Source organism: Strigops habroptila, chromosome 11 (genome assembly GCF_004027225.2).
Source record: "Strigops habroptila isolate Jane chromosome 11, bStrHab1.2.pri, whole genome shotgun sequence".
Lineage (NCBI taxonomy): Eukaryota > Metazoa > Chordata > Aves > Psittaciformes > Psittacidae > Strigops > Strigops habroptila.
In genome coordinates this window covers 35,622,360-35,635,959 of record NC_046360.1, presented here as the reverse complement: position 1 = coordinate 35,635,959, position 13,600 = coordinate 35,622,360, and the positions used below count along the sequence as shown (strand labels likewise).

General features: G+C 42.1%; 1 protein-coding gene across 8 annotated transcripts in view; it reads left to right on the top strand.

Annotated features, from left to right (window-relative positions):
* The first annotated feature begins 48 nt into the window (after positions 1-48).
* Positions 49-13,600, top strand: part of PXK (PX domain containing serine/threonine kinase like) — a 36,974-nt gene continuing 23,422 nt past the window's right edge. For 6 of the 8 annotated variants that reach the window (XR_003993843.1, XR_003993842.1, XM_030502081.1 and 3 more), the window contains exons 1-3: positions 76-308; positions 10,742-10,792; positions 11,451-11,498. Coding sequence is in view for 5 of the 8 variants with exons in the window: in XM_030502081.1 (XP_030357941.1) it covers positions 207-308; positions 10,742-10,792; positions 11,451-11,498 (201 nt within the window). In the remaining 3 variants the exon portion in view is untranslated. Of the gene's footprint in view, positions 309-10,741; positions 10,793-11,450; positions 11,499-13,600 lie in introns of those variants that run through there. The other 2 variants (XM_030502082.1, XM_030502086.1) reach the window with 2 other exon arrangements.

Genomic DNA, 13,600 nt, shown 5'->3' with positions numbered 1-13,600 from the left:
CCGGGGCGGGGGGGCGGGAGCAGCGGCGCATGGGGACGGCGGGCGCGGTGCCCCCTGGCGGCCGCCGGTGGGAAGCCGGCCGGTCGGTCGGCGCTAAGGCCCGGCGGCGTTGTCGTGGCGCTGCCGTGTTGACAGCGGCGGCCGCGCCGGGAGCTGCCCCGGGAAGCAGGTTGGCGGCGCCGGGCTCCCGTTCCTTTCTCCCCGCTATGGCCTTCATGGAGAAGCCGCCGGCCGGTAAGGTGCTGCTGGATGACACGGTGCCGCTGACAGCGCAGATCGAGGCGAGCCAGAGCCTGCACTCCCACACGGTGAGCGGGCAGGCCGGGCCGCGGGGCTGGTGGGGGGGTGCGGCGGGAGCGGCCGGTACCGGGGATGGTGGGGGGGCGAGGGGAGGTAACGGGTACCGGCGGGCGCGGCGAAGGGGGTGCCGGGGCGCGGGGGGAGCGGGGCAGGGCGGGGGCCTGCGGCAGGAGCGAGGCCGAGGGGAGCGGGAGCAGGGCCCGGGGCAGCTGCGGGGGGTGCGCTGGGAGCCCGGGGCAGCGGGTGTGGGGCTGGGGGTGAGACCCGCGCTCCGGGGTCTCACCTCCGGGCAGCCCCGGCGGGGGACGTGGCGGTGCCGCCGTTGCCTGGTCCCCCGCAGCGAGCCGGGGATTGTGCTCCTTCTCCTTAGTGCGAGGCGGGTTGTCCCTCCGCAGCCTGCCGCGGCTCCCGGCGCCGGTCCCGGCCCGTCGGGGCGCAGGCAGTGGGCTCCGGGTTGTCCCGCTCCGAGGGAGGCCTTGTGCCTACACGAGTTGTAATCGCTGTTTTACCTCGGAGTCTGTTTCAGTGTTTGGGGCAGAGATGGGCTCCTGTTGCTCGTTTCAGTAGCTGTGATGAAGTTAGGTTTGAACGGGTTACATTCGACCCCGGGTCGTGCTGCGTGACTGCGGTGGGGGCTGTAAAGCTGCAGAGACACAACAGGGTACAGCCCCGCTGCCTTTGTTGTGGGGAGCGATGACACTCCATAGAACAAGCCCTGCGTGACTTTTATGTCAGAGATTAATCTTCTGGGATGCCTCACACACACACTGCCTCCATAAGAGCCGTACAGTGTTCCAGCGTGCAGTAACAGTCCAAATTTCATCATCTCCTGTTTGCAGTTATTTCCCACTTTAAAAACTAGGTTTCCTTATGGCATGACCAAGCAGAGCTGTGAATCAGAGAGAGAACTGGCTGTCACTTCTGATTCCTGCTTTAGCTGATAGCGGGAATGCTGGGGTAAGGCAGGCCAGAGGTACCTCAGCAGCAGGTACACAAGCAGGAAGCGTGTTTGAAATGGAGAGAGGGTGTTTGTTCTGCTCCTCACACAGCTCCCATTCCTGTGTTGATCTCTCTTCCTGGTTCCTTCCATCTGGTGAATACTCTTAACCTGAATGACAATAATTGTAGGTTCACCGCAGAATATACAGCTCATCCGTAAACTGTCTTATTAAATACTTTTCCTATATGTAATCTGCACTTAAGAGGTGTTTTTTGCGTGAGGCACTCATGTTAACTAATGTTCCAGCCTTCCTCTGAACAGAAGTTACATGTGAGAAATTGACCAGAAGATCTTGTGAATCTAGCTGGCTGTGGCTCTCATTGTTGCAGCTCCTCTTACAAACAGAACTCATGAGGTTTATTTTCTGGCAATCCTGATACTTTTCACCTGTTTTGAGTAGCTGAGGGGTGCATGTGCCAACCCCTATGAGAAGCTCTGTAGCTTCAAACACTCCCCGGTTAGCAGTGCACAGTTTCATTGTTAACTTGTTTCCATCATGCCTTATTACACTTCTTTTTTTACACAGTGCAAACGACAATAGCTTTTTGTGCTCTTCCCTTTGGTTTGCATGATTTTGGTTACAAAAAAAGGGCATGAAATTCTTTTAGCATGAGCACTTGAAAGTAGTTTTTCAGTCCAGACTCTGTGTGTGTGTTGCTTGTCTGGGTGAGTGTGATAGCAAATGTTGCTTCCCCTCCCACCTTTCATCTCTGTATTCTCTTACTAACGGATGTTCGGGAAAGATTCTCAACTGATCTGTTCTGATCTTTTGTTAATACCAGAATGCTGGAGCACTGCGCCTTTTGATTTCAAATCTGTCTCTAAGATACATCTATTAGTAATTGTTTGTTTTACTGCAGAAGCCCTGTTGATAGTTGAAAGATGGCTTGAAGTGTGTGTAGCACAGATGGTTTGTATAGAGGCAGTGTGGGATAACAAAATACAGGAAGCCATTAACAGAGACTTGGATTCTTACTTCATGTAAGTCGACTATTCTGTCATTTTGGACACTTCATCTTATGTCCCTGGTATCTGAATAATTTCTTTATTGGTGCGTGATGCTGTCCCTGATTTGAACTTTCCTGGTTTAAATAAACCACACAAACAGATCCTTGTGTTTGAAGAGGTGTGTAAATGAAGGTCCTCTAAGAACTAAGGGTCAAAGTGCTTTTGTGGGGCATTAAGGCTGTGTTTTACTTCATTATAGTATAGATGTAAGGAAGTATTTTGTCATTAACTGAATGCTTTTTGGGTTTGTTCCTCATCCCACCTCAAAGCAGTACCTTCAAAAGATACAGATCTGTACAATTCTTCATCCCAAACTAACGTTTGGAGAACTAGGTCTTCACATGCCAGGCTTGTTCTAAAGCTGAAATTCAAAGGCATCCGTGAATAAATTCTCTATTCTTTTGTCAGCAGTATGTATTAAGATTTTAAAATGCTGCTTAGTGTGGCAAGAATTGCTTTAAACTTGCATTTACAATTTTTTTCCTGTAGAACACTGCTTATAAAAGCAGTCTCATAAAGATGATCTAGGCCAAGGTTAGGTGCAACCTTAACATGGCAACTGTTTTAGTAATACTATAAACCTTCTGTGGGTGCTGGAAATAGTGAGTCTTCTGAAGAACCAGCTAAGGAAAAGGTGAAGAATTTCAGGAAAAGCTCTGTAGACATGCTGAAATATCACTCAAAAGACCAAAGCTTGTGTCAGATGAATAGTTTGTTTGTCTATTGTTCTAAGCTACTTCTGCTCATTTAAATTTAAGACAACAGACTGGCTAAGTGTAAACTTCATAGCATTGAATCAAGGGCTGTACTTGGCAGAGGCTGAGTTTCTGTTTCCTGAGGATGAAGGTGCAACTAAAAAACCAGAACTGAAAGCAAAACCCAAAACTGCTCTGTACTTACCTGAATTCTCCAGAAACCTAAGATGGGACAAAGCTACTATTTACAGTGTACTTTGAGGGTTTGCACTTTTTGCTTAGTAAGAGCATGTCAACCCCCCAGTAAATGTGGTTTTTAGATTGTTGGGGATCAACTGCAGCATTTTCTGATATGCTCTCAAGCTCTTCATGTTCCTTTTAAGTCAGAAGAGCTCAGAATTCCTTTCTTACACCTTGGATGATGCATCATCTCCACGCTTTTGTGCTGCAACAAATTGTCAGCTGAGGTTTTCTTTTTACGTATTTATTTCCAGTGATAACTGAAGATGAAAATGGTGCCTTTTCTTTTTTACAGAAGTTGTTTCCCCGGTTAAGTGTGTTACAAGCAACCTGAGTTTTGCTTCAATGTGCTCTTACATACAAATAATTCTATAGTGCGGTGTTTATGGAGTCCTTTTCATCCTGAAAGCCAAATAAATCTGTATTGCAGTCACATTCCAATGGTACCTCACTTAATAGATTTTAAATTACATGAGCAAACCCTGTCAGCTTCATTTTGTCTCCTGCTGTATGCTTCAATCACTAGCACTGCATGAGAAGAGAGAGTAAACATAACTTCTAGGAGTAACTATAACTGGAGGGGTGCATTGCACACCTTTCACAGGCACGGTTCAGTGCTCTTGGTAGGGGTGTGTACCAACCAAATGAAGTTGGTTTGTTGCCACTGCATTCCTTGAACTCAACAGGAGTGGAGTTACATCCAATATATTAAGCCATTTCCAAGTGTCTCATCTTAAGGCCAAATGTGTTCTGACAACAGGGGCATTTTCAGCACTAAAGCTTTAATAAATTTTGGCTATTGAACTCGCTTCATGTTGTTATGTTTCATATTCGCTATTTTTAAGTGGCTTTCTTTTTAAGCCTTAAAATAGGATGCTATTTTCTACCCCAGTAATCTAGACATATTCTTTAATAAGAACTGCACATCTGTACATACAAGCTTTAGAGTAGTTTAGAGCAGTAAAACCACTAGCAAGTTATAATATACTTCTGAGCATTCCTTAAGTCTTTCCTGAAGTGATTTTCCTTTTTCACGCATTTCATGTTGAGATTGAAGCAGTGAAACAGCCAATTTTGCTGCCGTACATTGTTGTCTTAAAGGCATTTGGAAATGAACAGCTGAAATAAATCCCTCTCGTAACATACTTTCAGAGTTTTTCCTTTTCCAATGATGAATGTTGACACTCACAGCTTTTAGATTAGAAAAACGTTGAAAAAGCATTTTTCCTCTGTATTTTCCCTCTATTGTTCTGTGATACGAAAATGGAGCCATGTGTTTCTAGAACTGTGGGGTTTATTTTAAAAGCTTGTAAAGGTCTTTGCACATCTGCTTCATAAGGAATTCAATCTCTGCAAAGTTGCCTTCCCTTTGGGGGGGATGGAAATCCTGAAGTTACTTTTAGAGGTGGCTTTAGACAGGGAACTATTAGAGTTCACTTGTTTGAGGTTTTGGAAATGCAGTTTCTCCACTGGACTTAGCAAGTTTGACCACCTCCCCCTGGCTTGAGCTCAGAAAAGCTGTTTCATTACACCTAATTTTAGATATCCCAACCTTACGGTTTCCACTGGTGAGCCTACTAAATCAGTATTGCATCTGTAGCTCCTGCAAAGATTGCAGGCAAAGTATTAGTATCATACCTTAGTAAATCCATTACAATTAGAATGTTTTTGTTGGAAATACTGAGTATTTCCTGAAGAATACTGAGTATTTTGCTCTCCTGCTGAAGGCCATGGTGATGCAGGCTACTGAGAAGCTATGATTTCTCTTGTGTCTCTCCAGAGCTTTTCTTGTTCAGTGAGTTTCATTACATGCAAATGTGTGTCCTATTTTCCTTCTGCAGTTGTCCTACTTCATAGCTTTCACTTACTGAATGGCTTACTCATTACTACAGCGTATGTGGAACCCTATAAAGTCCCTGGGCAAACATGCGTGTTGTTTAAAACATAGGTAAACACCACTGTGGCTGCTCAGATGGGCTTAATGGCAGGTTGTGCAACAGCCAATAACTACTGTGCCCCGTAGCAAAGAGGTTCCTGGGTCTGAGCAGCTTTCCTCATTTTGTTGCTACTTTTCACATGGGAGATTTTCTAAATAAACATTTAAAAGAGCTTCTTACTAGAAATGGTTCCAATGCAGCCTACTTAAGCAGGGATTGTATTCATGCTTAATTAGGCTTTCCTCTCTTTAAAGCTTATAAAATAAAGCCCTTTCAAACTTTTTGTTGATGTGACCTGAAGGTGACCTGGATCTTTATAATAGTTGGCTTTTCAAGCCTGTTGGATTAAACAGATGTACAGCAGAAATCTGTGGAAAAACAGACTGACTATCCCGAGCCAGAAATTTAGAGACTATTTTCTTAGGAAAACAGAATGTATTACCCAATATTGGCAAGACTCTCTACGTTTTATTATATGAATCTCTAAATTCACCACTTGTGCTTTCCTATTTTGCCACTGCAAAAGCCTTTCTTTCCCATTTGCTTTCTGTTTCAAAACTAGGAAAGACGATAAACAGCAATTGTTAAACATTTGGACATGCTTTGCTGGGTAACTTTCACCTAGGAATGCTAACAAAATTATCTGAGCAGCTCTGAGCTGCTGGTGCTGATGTTTTTACAAGTGTTGGAATACCAGGGACTAATCTTGGGGGAAAATAACCACCTAAATGTTGGCTCTGCATGAAAATGGGTAAATTCAGGATAACGTTAATCCCAGGCAGTGATTGTGAAACTGTTACTGGCAGAGGGCTGGAGAAATGCAGTGTGGCTGTCACTGATCCATGGGGATGTTTGGAAAATAGTTTTTCAGAGACTCTCTCCAGCCTCTGTAGTAGTAAGAAGAAGATATTAGGAAACGACAGTGCAGCTCCTATAGCTTTCCCTGCTCCAGACCTCTTCCTCCCAGCACCAGTTTCCGCTTTCCTGACTTATCAGAACAACCAGGAAATGCTCCCATAGGTAAAACCGCTTTGCTTAGCATCTTTAAAAATGAATATTGAACTGCTGCTGGAATATCAAGGTTGTGGCAGGATCTGGCTTGGCAGTATTGATAGGAAGAGCAGCAGATGTGCAGACCTGACCTGTGTGGGAATCTAGATGGGCTTGTCTTGGGGTTGATTTTATGGCCTGTCTGGTTAGTGGCTCCTATGTAGTTGCTGCCTGTGGGCTAAGAGAGGTTGTCTCTCTCCCGCAGGCTGAGACCTTTCTTTGCCAACCAGCAGCTGTTGGGGCTCCTTTGAAGTTGTTTGGTAAACTGAGCATAGGAAAGATTTTGAGCCATTCATGTAGGAGTGAAAGATGCCATGGGAATTTCTGCAGGAGTGTAGCTAGCCTAGACCTCACTGAGCCGGGCTGCTGATCCCTAAAATTGTCAGCAGGAGTGAACTCTGGTAGCCCTTTCTGAAGCCTTTTCCATCATATTTTCCTGAGTTAGGTGATGCAGCTAGTCAGAAATGATTCTGAGTGTGCCTATCGGTTTTCCTTATACTTGCATTTATTTCCCACGGGCACAGTCTCAGTCCCACTATCAAATCAGGCTGTCTCAGAAGCAAATCGTTGTAATTCAGATAGTTTTTTCCCCTAAGCAAAACAGAATTTGGCAGAGTAATAAAAGCTTTTGTGCATTTAGGCTTTTTCCTTGAGGAGTTGAAAGCTCTTCTTTGGTCCTATGGGAAGCATATATCAGCAGTGCTAATTATAATCACAAGACAAGCTGGTTGCTGTGTGGAGGCAATAGGAAGTATCAACTTCTCACTAAAACTGAGCATATTGTGGTCTGCTGATGATGTGCAGCTATGGCAGATATTGGCAGTGGGATTGTATTTCTTATTATGGCTTTTCTGCTATAGCTATTCTTTGAGTTTCAATCTCATCATCAACTTTGGGGAGGAAAAAAAACCCCAGAAAACCAATACAACAGAAGTTGTATTGACAAGAAAGTGCTGAGGTGGTCAGTTCTTTGTTACGGTCAGTGCAGATGGAGAGAGCGTGGGGGGAACTTATCTTTCCCATACAGACAGAACTAACAACCACGTCTGAAGAGTGATGCTCTCCCTTCCTTCAGGTTGCAAACCCCATGACATAAACCAGGGGCTCAATTAGTGCTTTAGGATGCCAAAGCAGAACTGGATGAGCAAATGCTCGAGTATGTGTGGAAAACAATAGTTGTGGCCCAAATCTGTGGGGGTTTTTAATAAATCTTACTGTGAGAATGAGCTCTAAACCCTAAGCTGGTTATCACTAGGCTCTCCAGAAGAGGCAACTGTCGTATCAATCAGAGTGACATGCAAAAGATGCTTTGATGGTTGTCTAATGAATTTGTGTGTTCTGCCTGCCCAAGAGCATTCTCTTGGGGTGCAGTAGAAAAGGTTATTCTCTGTATAAAGAGCAAATGCTACCAGGGATCGAGCAGTAACTCTGCTTCTTAGAATAGCAGAGAAAAGATGAATGACTGAACATGGTGAATCATCACTGACATGGTTTTTCAGAGAAACAGCCAACGTTCCTTTGAGACTTGCTGAATAAGCAGTTGCTGCAATTTTTTGGCTGTATGTGGAGTAGCCTCTTCCTACTTCCCAAAATGCAGCAACGATCACAAAACAGGAAAAGCCACATTAGTGGCTAATCTGGGTTTCCAGGTGTCCCTTTAATCGGTTTCTGTTGCACAGTTTTTCCACTGGTTGAATTGCAGTCAGCTCTGTGGATTTTTGTTACTATTTATGAGGATTTGGGCTTCTTGTTTTGCAGGAAAAGACCTTAATTATAATTTCAAATGGGGAAGAGAAGGGAATATGGAGGGTGCTGCCAGGCTGGCTTTCTGAAACAGACACTTTAATTCCGGTGTAATAGTTATGTGTTTTGGTTTGTGATATCTTGGATTTCCATCATTTCCAACTAAACTGCTAGGACGTTTGGGGGTCTTTTCCAACCCAAACTATTCTATGATTCTATGATATAAAGTGTTTAAAATAACTTTTGGTTTCATGCTTACGAGTCTTGAATTTGTTCTAGATGGCTCAGAAACGCTACAGGTATTTGACATCTGTTGATAATAAAGGATATTTGAAATGAATTTTAGAAACTGGAATAGGTTTTTGCCTGAGCAGCATTGTGCTTCAGAAGGAAACCTCAGTAAATAAATTCTGGATTAGTTAAGGTTGAACACACAAGGTAATGCCATCTGGTAAGTGTTGCCTTTGCCTCTTGTCTGGAATAGTTATAATTCCTTATTTACACTATTTACTTTTCAGAGTGGTAAATGTTAAATGGGAATTTAATTCTATGGAGGGATTCTGTGACGTGCCCCACTTTGCTTGCATCCAGGGGTTTATGTTTTTCAGTATACTAGCTTTTAATTTAAATTAATTTGAAAGAGGAGAGTTAGTTCTGAGTGGTTCTGAAGGCAACTTCCAAAACCAGAAGTTGCTTCACAGTACCTGAAGGAAGTTACTAATAAATGCCTGTAGTGGATTTTTGACTGTGAAGCTGAATTTGTAGTACTTCATGGATCAAACACTCAATTAACTGAACTATCTAACTGGTATGCAGGTACATGCCATTACTGTTACAGAATGGACAAATTTGGTATATAGACTCAAGGCTTTGAGCAGTCTGGTCTAGTGGAACCTGCCCATGGCAGGAGGGTTGGAACTAGATGATCTTTAAGGTCTTTTCCAACCCAAACCACTCTGATTCTACAATTCTAAGGTGCTGGAAATGCCTTTGTGTATTTGTTATTTCATTATTGGCTGTTTATGATAATTTGGAATGAAGTCTTAATTTTAATATCTGAAAAAAATGTACATAATGCTCTGGTCTGTCATTTTCGTGCAAGACTCCTGTTGATGTAAGCAGTTCAACAAAATGAGGTGGTGTTTGACATCAAAAAATCATTCAGCCCTTCACATAAAATGCGATAGAAAGTTTGTGCCAGGGTGAGCAAAGTCATCTGAGCTGAATAACAAATGATTTATCATGTGATGCTTGCTGCACTGCAGGCAATAGCTGGGTGGGTACTCACGAGTCGCCTGGCACAAGTGCAAAGAGCTTTTCGCGTGTTCCATGTGAGCCATGGCTTGAATAGGTGCTTGGTTTAGAGTTTCCAGTTCTCACTGTAGATTTTGTAGCTGTGGATGTTCAGTGCCACTGAGCATGTTCAGGGAGGAAGCTGGGGGGATTTAGTGGTACTTTGAGCACTGGGGTGGGTCCTGTTCCCCTGGCCAAGCATAGCAGAGAAGATGAATATGCTTAAAAATCACTGGGGACATGAGCCTTTCCTGCAACATTAGGCTTCTACAATTGGAAGGAGGTATAAAAGCACAGGTTCTTTTGTGGCTTCTTCCGCTCTTCTCATTCCGGACACTCTCCACCTCACTTCAGTGTTGGGAGTTGCATTTTCTCAGGCAGCACCTTACCTTTCAGCTTTCTGTTTTCAAGTTTTTCAATGTAAATTATGTGGCCATGGGATTATCTGTGTAATAAGACTTTAAAGAGAGCTGCATTTATAGAGCTTTGTGTGTGCAAATGGTAAAGGAAGTACCTGTTACTACACTTAGCCCAGATTAGTTTTATTCCCTTGCTAATTAAACAATATCTAGAATGGAGATTGTAGGCTTTCTAGGAAAAGGACTTGCCTTGTTTATGATCTTTGAAATGTCAGAAATGTTTTTAGAGCTGTTTTCAAACTTGAACGGAACAGGGCAAAACTAAATCACAGCTTCCTTGAAGTCTGTCTGAGTAGCTGTACAAAATACTTGATATCTATTCTTGAGATAATTAGATAAATCTCAAATAATGATGTTGCTGTATTGACCAGGTATTAGTCTACGAAAGGTACAGTGGAGCTTGAAATGAAGAGACTGAAAAGAATTGTGCTTTATGAATGTAATTGTGGTGGGAGAATTATTAATTCTTCAAATGTGAAAGTGGTTCACTGAGATTTAGCTATATCTGCATAGTTAATGTATAAATAATTAAGAGTAAGCATGCATTATAAATGAAGAATTGTCATAATGAGAAGCTGGTAAGTTCTAGTTACTCAAGCATACTCCAAAGCTTTCATGGTAACTTCTCTTGCACAAAAATAATTAGAGGTTGGGCAGCTGTGGGTATTTACTGGCATTTATTCTGTTATGATGGTGGCAGTAATACCTGGGGGCTACTTGTTAGATGTTGAAGGTGAGGAGAGGAGAGGTTCCTTCAGCTGTTGTTGGTAGAGATATGTGGTGAGTATGCTCTATTTATCTTTTTCCTTAACTAAATTAAACTGTTTAGGTGCTTCACAGGTCTTCCAGCTCTTGGATCTCTCTTTGTCTTCTACTCAGTGGGGCAGAGGGAACAACTGCTAGTGATGGGTCTCAGCAAACCCAGCTTAAAATCTGGATCTGAATGTTCTGTTTCTGACTGTTTCCTAATTGGATAGTGCTCCTATTTTGAGAAGTACCTAATAGCTTTCTTCACCTTGTTAGTTCTCATTTCTAATAACTTCTTCCTTTTATTAGGAATACATCATCCGTGTCCAGAGAGGAATTTCAACAGAAAACAGCTGGCAGGTAATTTCCTAAACTGTGCTTCATGGAACCAGGATGCCTTTTTAGGAAGAGGTTGAAAATTCTGTCTTCCTTGCTTTTTAAATATGAGCTGGAGAGGGAATTGTTGGTTTGGAATTGAGAACATGAAGTGCTTTAATGCTTTTGGTCAAAAACTAAGAGAAAAACAGTACTGCTGCCAGCTACAGAAGGCTGTTTCTGTTGCTGTTGTGAATATTCCAGCAAAAATGCCTGTGGGTTACAACTGTGTATTGGTATGACCATAATTTGTAAATCTCAAATGCCAGTTTGCCTTTCTTAGTGCTAAAATTACAGACGTTTTTGATATGTGACCAACTAATGAAGACGACTGTGGAAAGTTGTTGCAACTCATATGGCAAAAATGCTTTGTTTGCAGAAAACTTGGCTCACAAATATTTTCTTTAAGCTGTTTTAAGATAATGTTTAAGAATGCATTTTCGTTCTGGTCAAGATGTGATTTAAAACTCTTCTTTGCTCTCTGGTATTGTGACATTAATCCAGCAGTCATGAATTTGTACAAAAATGGTTAAAAGAAGATGTGTATAAATAGGAATTACTTCTCTCTGATGGGATTTTTGAAGAGTAAAATGCTAATGGGAAAAGTAATATGTTTCCTGAACTTTGTTTTTCTATCTTACAGATCGTGAGGCGATACAGTGACTTTGACTTGCTTAATAACAGCTTGCAGGTAACTTTCCTCCTTGATATATAAATATAAAATTTCATTAGAAGGATATCTTTAAATTGACTTGTGATAGTTTTATATAGTGCAGTGAAGAACAAATACAAATTCACAAAAATGTAAAGAGAAACTGTGTCTTCAAATGTAACTCGAATGTATACTTTTTTCACTCATGTTTTCTCTTGTGAAATTGAAGTTTTGGCATCAACTGGACCAATTTATATAGAAATGGAGGAAATTGGCAGCTACTGAATCTTTCCCTTCAATACTGTGATTTGTTCCGGTTTTATGTGTTGTCATTTGTTCCTCCTTTGAGTTGAGAAACGCCAAGGCACATCCCAACCTTCCAAATTCAGCATTGAAGTGCTATGTGTCTCATTATTTATATCCGTCTAAAAGCACTACCAGATGCTGCTTATCATGTGATGGTTCTCTGTATCACTGGAAAGCGTTCCTTAGTTAAACACTGGACTTACTGTGTGTGTTTCTTTTGCTTCTTAAGACAATTCTTTCTTTTTAGTTTGTGTGGGAAAAAGCAGGGTATATGAGTGTGTCTGGGAAAAGGGGGAAGCAGCAGTGACTAGCATCTACAGGAGCAAAACTTGTTGCATAGTATGAGGCAAACAAGATAAAAAGTGAATGCTTCTGTGATTTGAGGATAGATTTTTGTGACTTTGAAATTATTTTCCCTGTTAAATGTTATGTAATTCAAGAGCTTAATACTGCTTCCACTTCCTCTGCCTTTCCCTCAATCAAATCAGCTATCTGCTTGATGAACTTCAGTGATCAAAGCCATGTAAGGATGTTGAATTGTGTATTCCGATAGTCTGCTATAGAAGGAGGATGGGGATGAGCAAATTAGTCATAAATTCAACAGATGCAACATGGTTGCTGTGTGGAATTATGCAGTAGGAGTGGAGTAGTGCAGTAGCTCGTAGGAACTTTTATCATGACTAGAAACCTCTTGTGTGATGTGCTGAATAAATGCAGTACAAAGATGTCTCCTGCTCCAAGAGGCAGAAATCCAGAAATCCAAGATTTAAGATTAGATAAGCATCCATGGGAACACAAGAAAATGAGATTATGCTAGTTGATGCAGTACATAATGGTCATTGTTGCCTTAACCATAGTCAAGTTTTGATAGAGATCGCAGAGAAATCATTTTGAGAAGGTTTTAAAAAGAAGAAAGAGTTTACTTTTGCAGCCAGCTATAACAAAGCTCCTCTTAAGCAAGGGGAATAGAATATATTAAGGCATGAAAAAGCTTTGTTGCCTTCTCATTTAACTTTCAAATGAGGCAGCTTTAGTAGAAAAGGCAATGGACCTTTAAGACTTAAAATTCAGAAATGACAGGTACTGGAAGGTTAGGCCTAGGTGGAAGGTCTGGAAAGTGAAGGTAAATAGGTTATGTATGATGTAGTACAGAAAGAAAAGGCCTTTGTATCTGGGATAGAGGTGAATGATGAAAGTGGAGGGTTCAGGAAGTTATTTGACAGCAACTTGTAGAGTAGGAGAAGAAGGAATTTGAAACAAGAGACAGAGAGATTTTGCAGGTATCAGGTACCAAGATCTGGGTCAAAAACTTGAGCTGCTTGGATGGCTAGAAAAGATCAAACAGAATCATCAAGGCATACCTGTAACTTGGGTAGGAGGCTATGCAGAGGGCAACAGGCCATGTTCTGTAGCACTTGGTCTCCTTCAGTGCAGACTGCTGCTCACTGTTGATGTTAAAACTCCTATTTCTGCTTTCCACAGTTAGGAAAGGCAAAGATGTATCTCTGCTTGGAGACAGCCTTTTCTGGCTAGTACAGAGAGCTGCCCTAAGAGGTGTAATTCTTCATTATGTGCTCAGCAGAAGGAGAGGAGGAGAGTTTTAAGCCTTTATCAAAGATGCACAATGCTGCTATTGACAAACATCACTGTTCCTCCAGCCTAGTTCCATATGCCAGGCTCAAGAGACAGCAGACAGTAGCTGTCAGGAAGCATGTTTAAATTGCTCTTTTCTCCCACTGTTTTGAAGTTTTTAATAAATTGCTTTTTGTGATGCTGAAGCTGAGGTTTTCTGATCCATTAAGATAATGCAGCACTCCTCAGTTCTTTCCAAACAA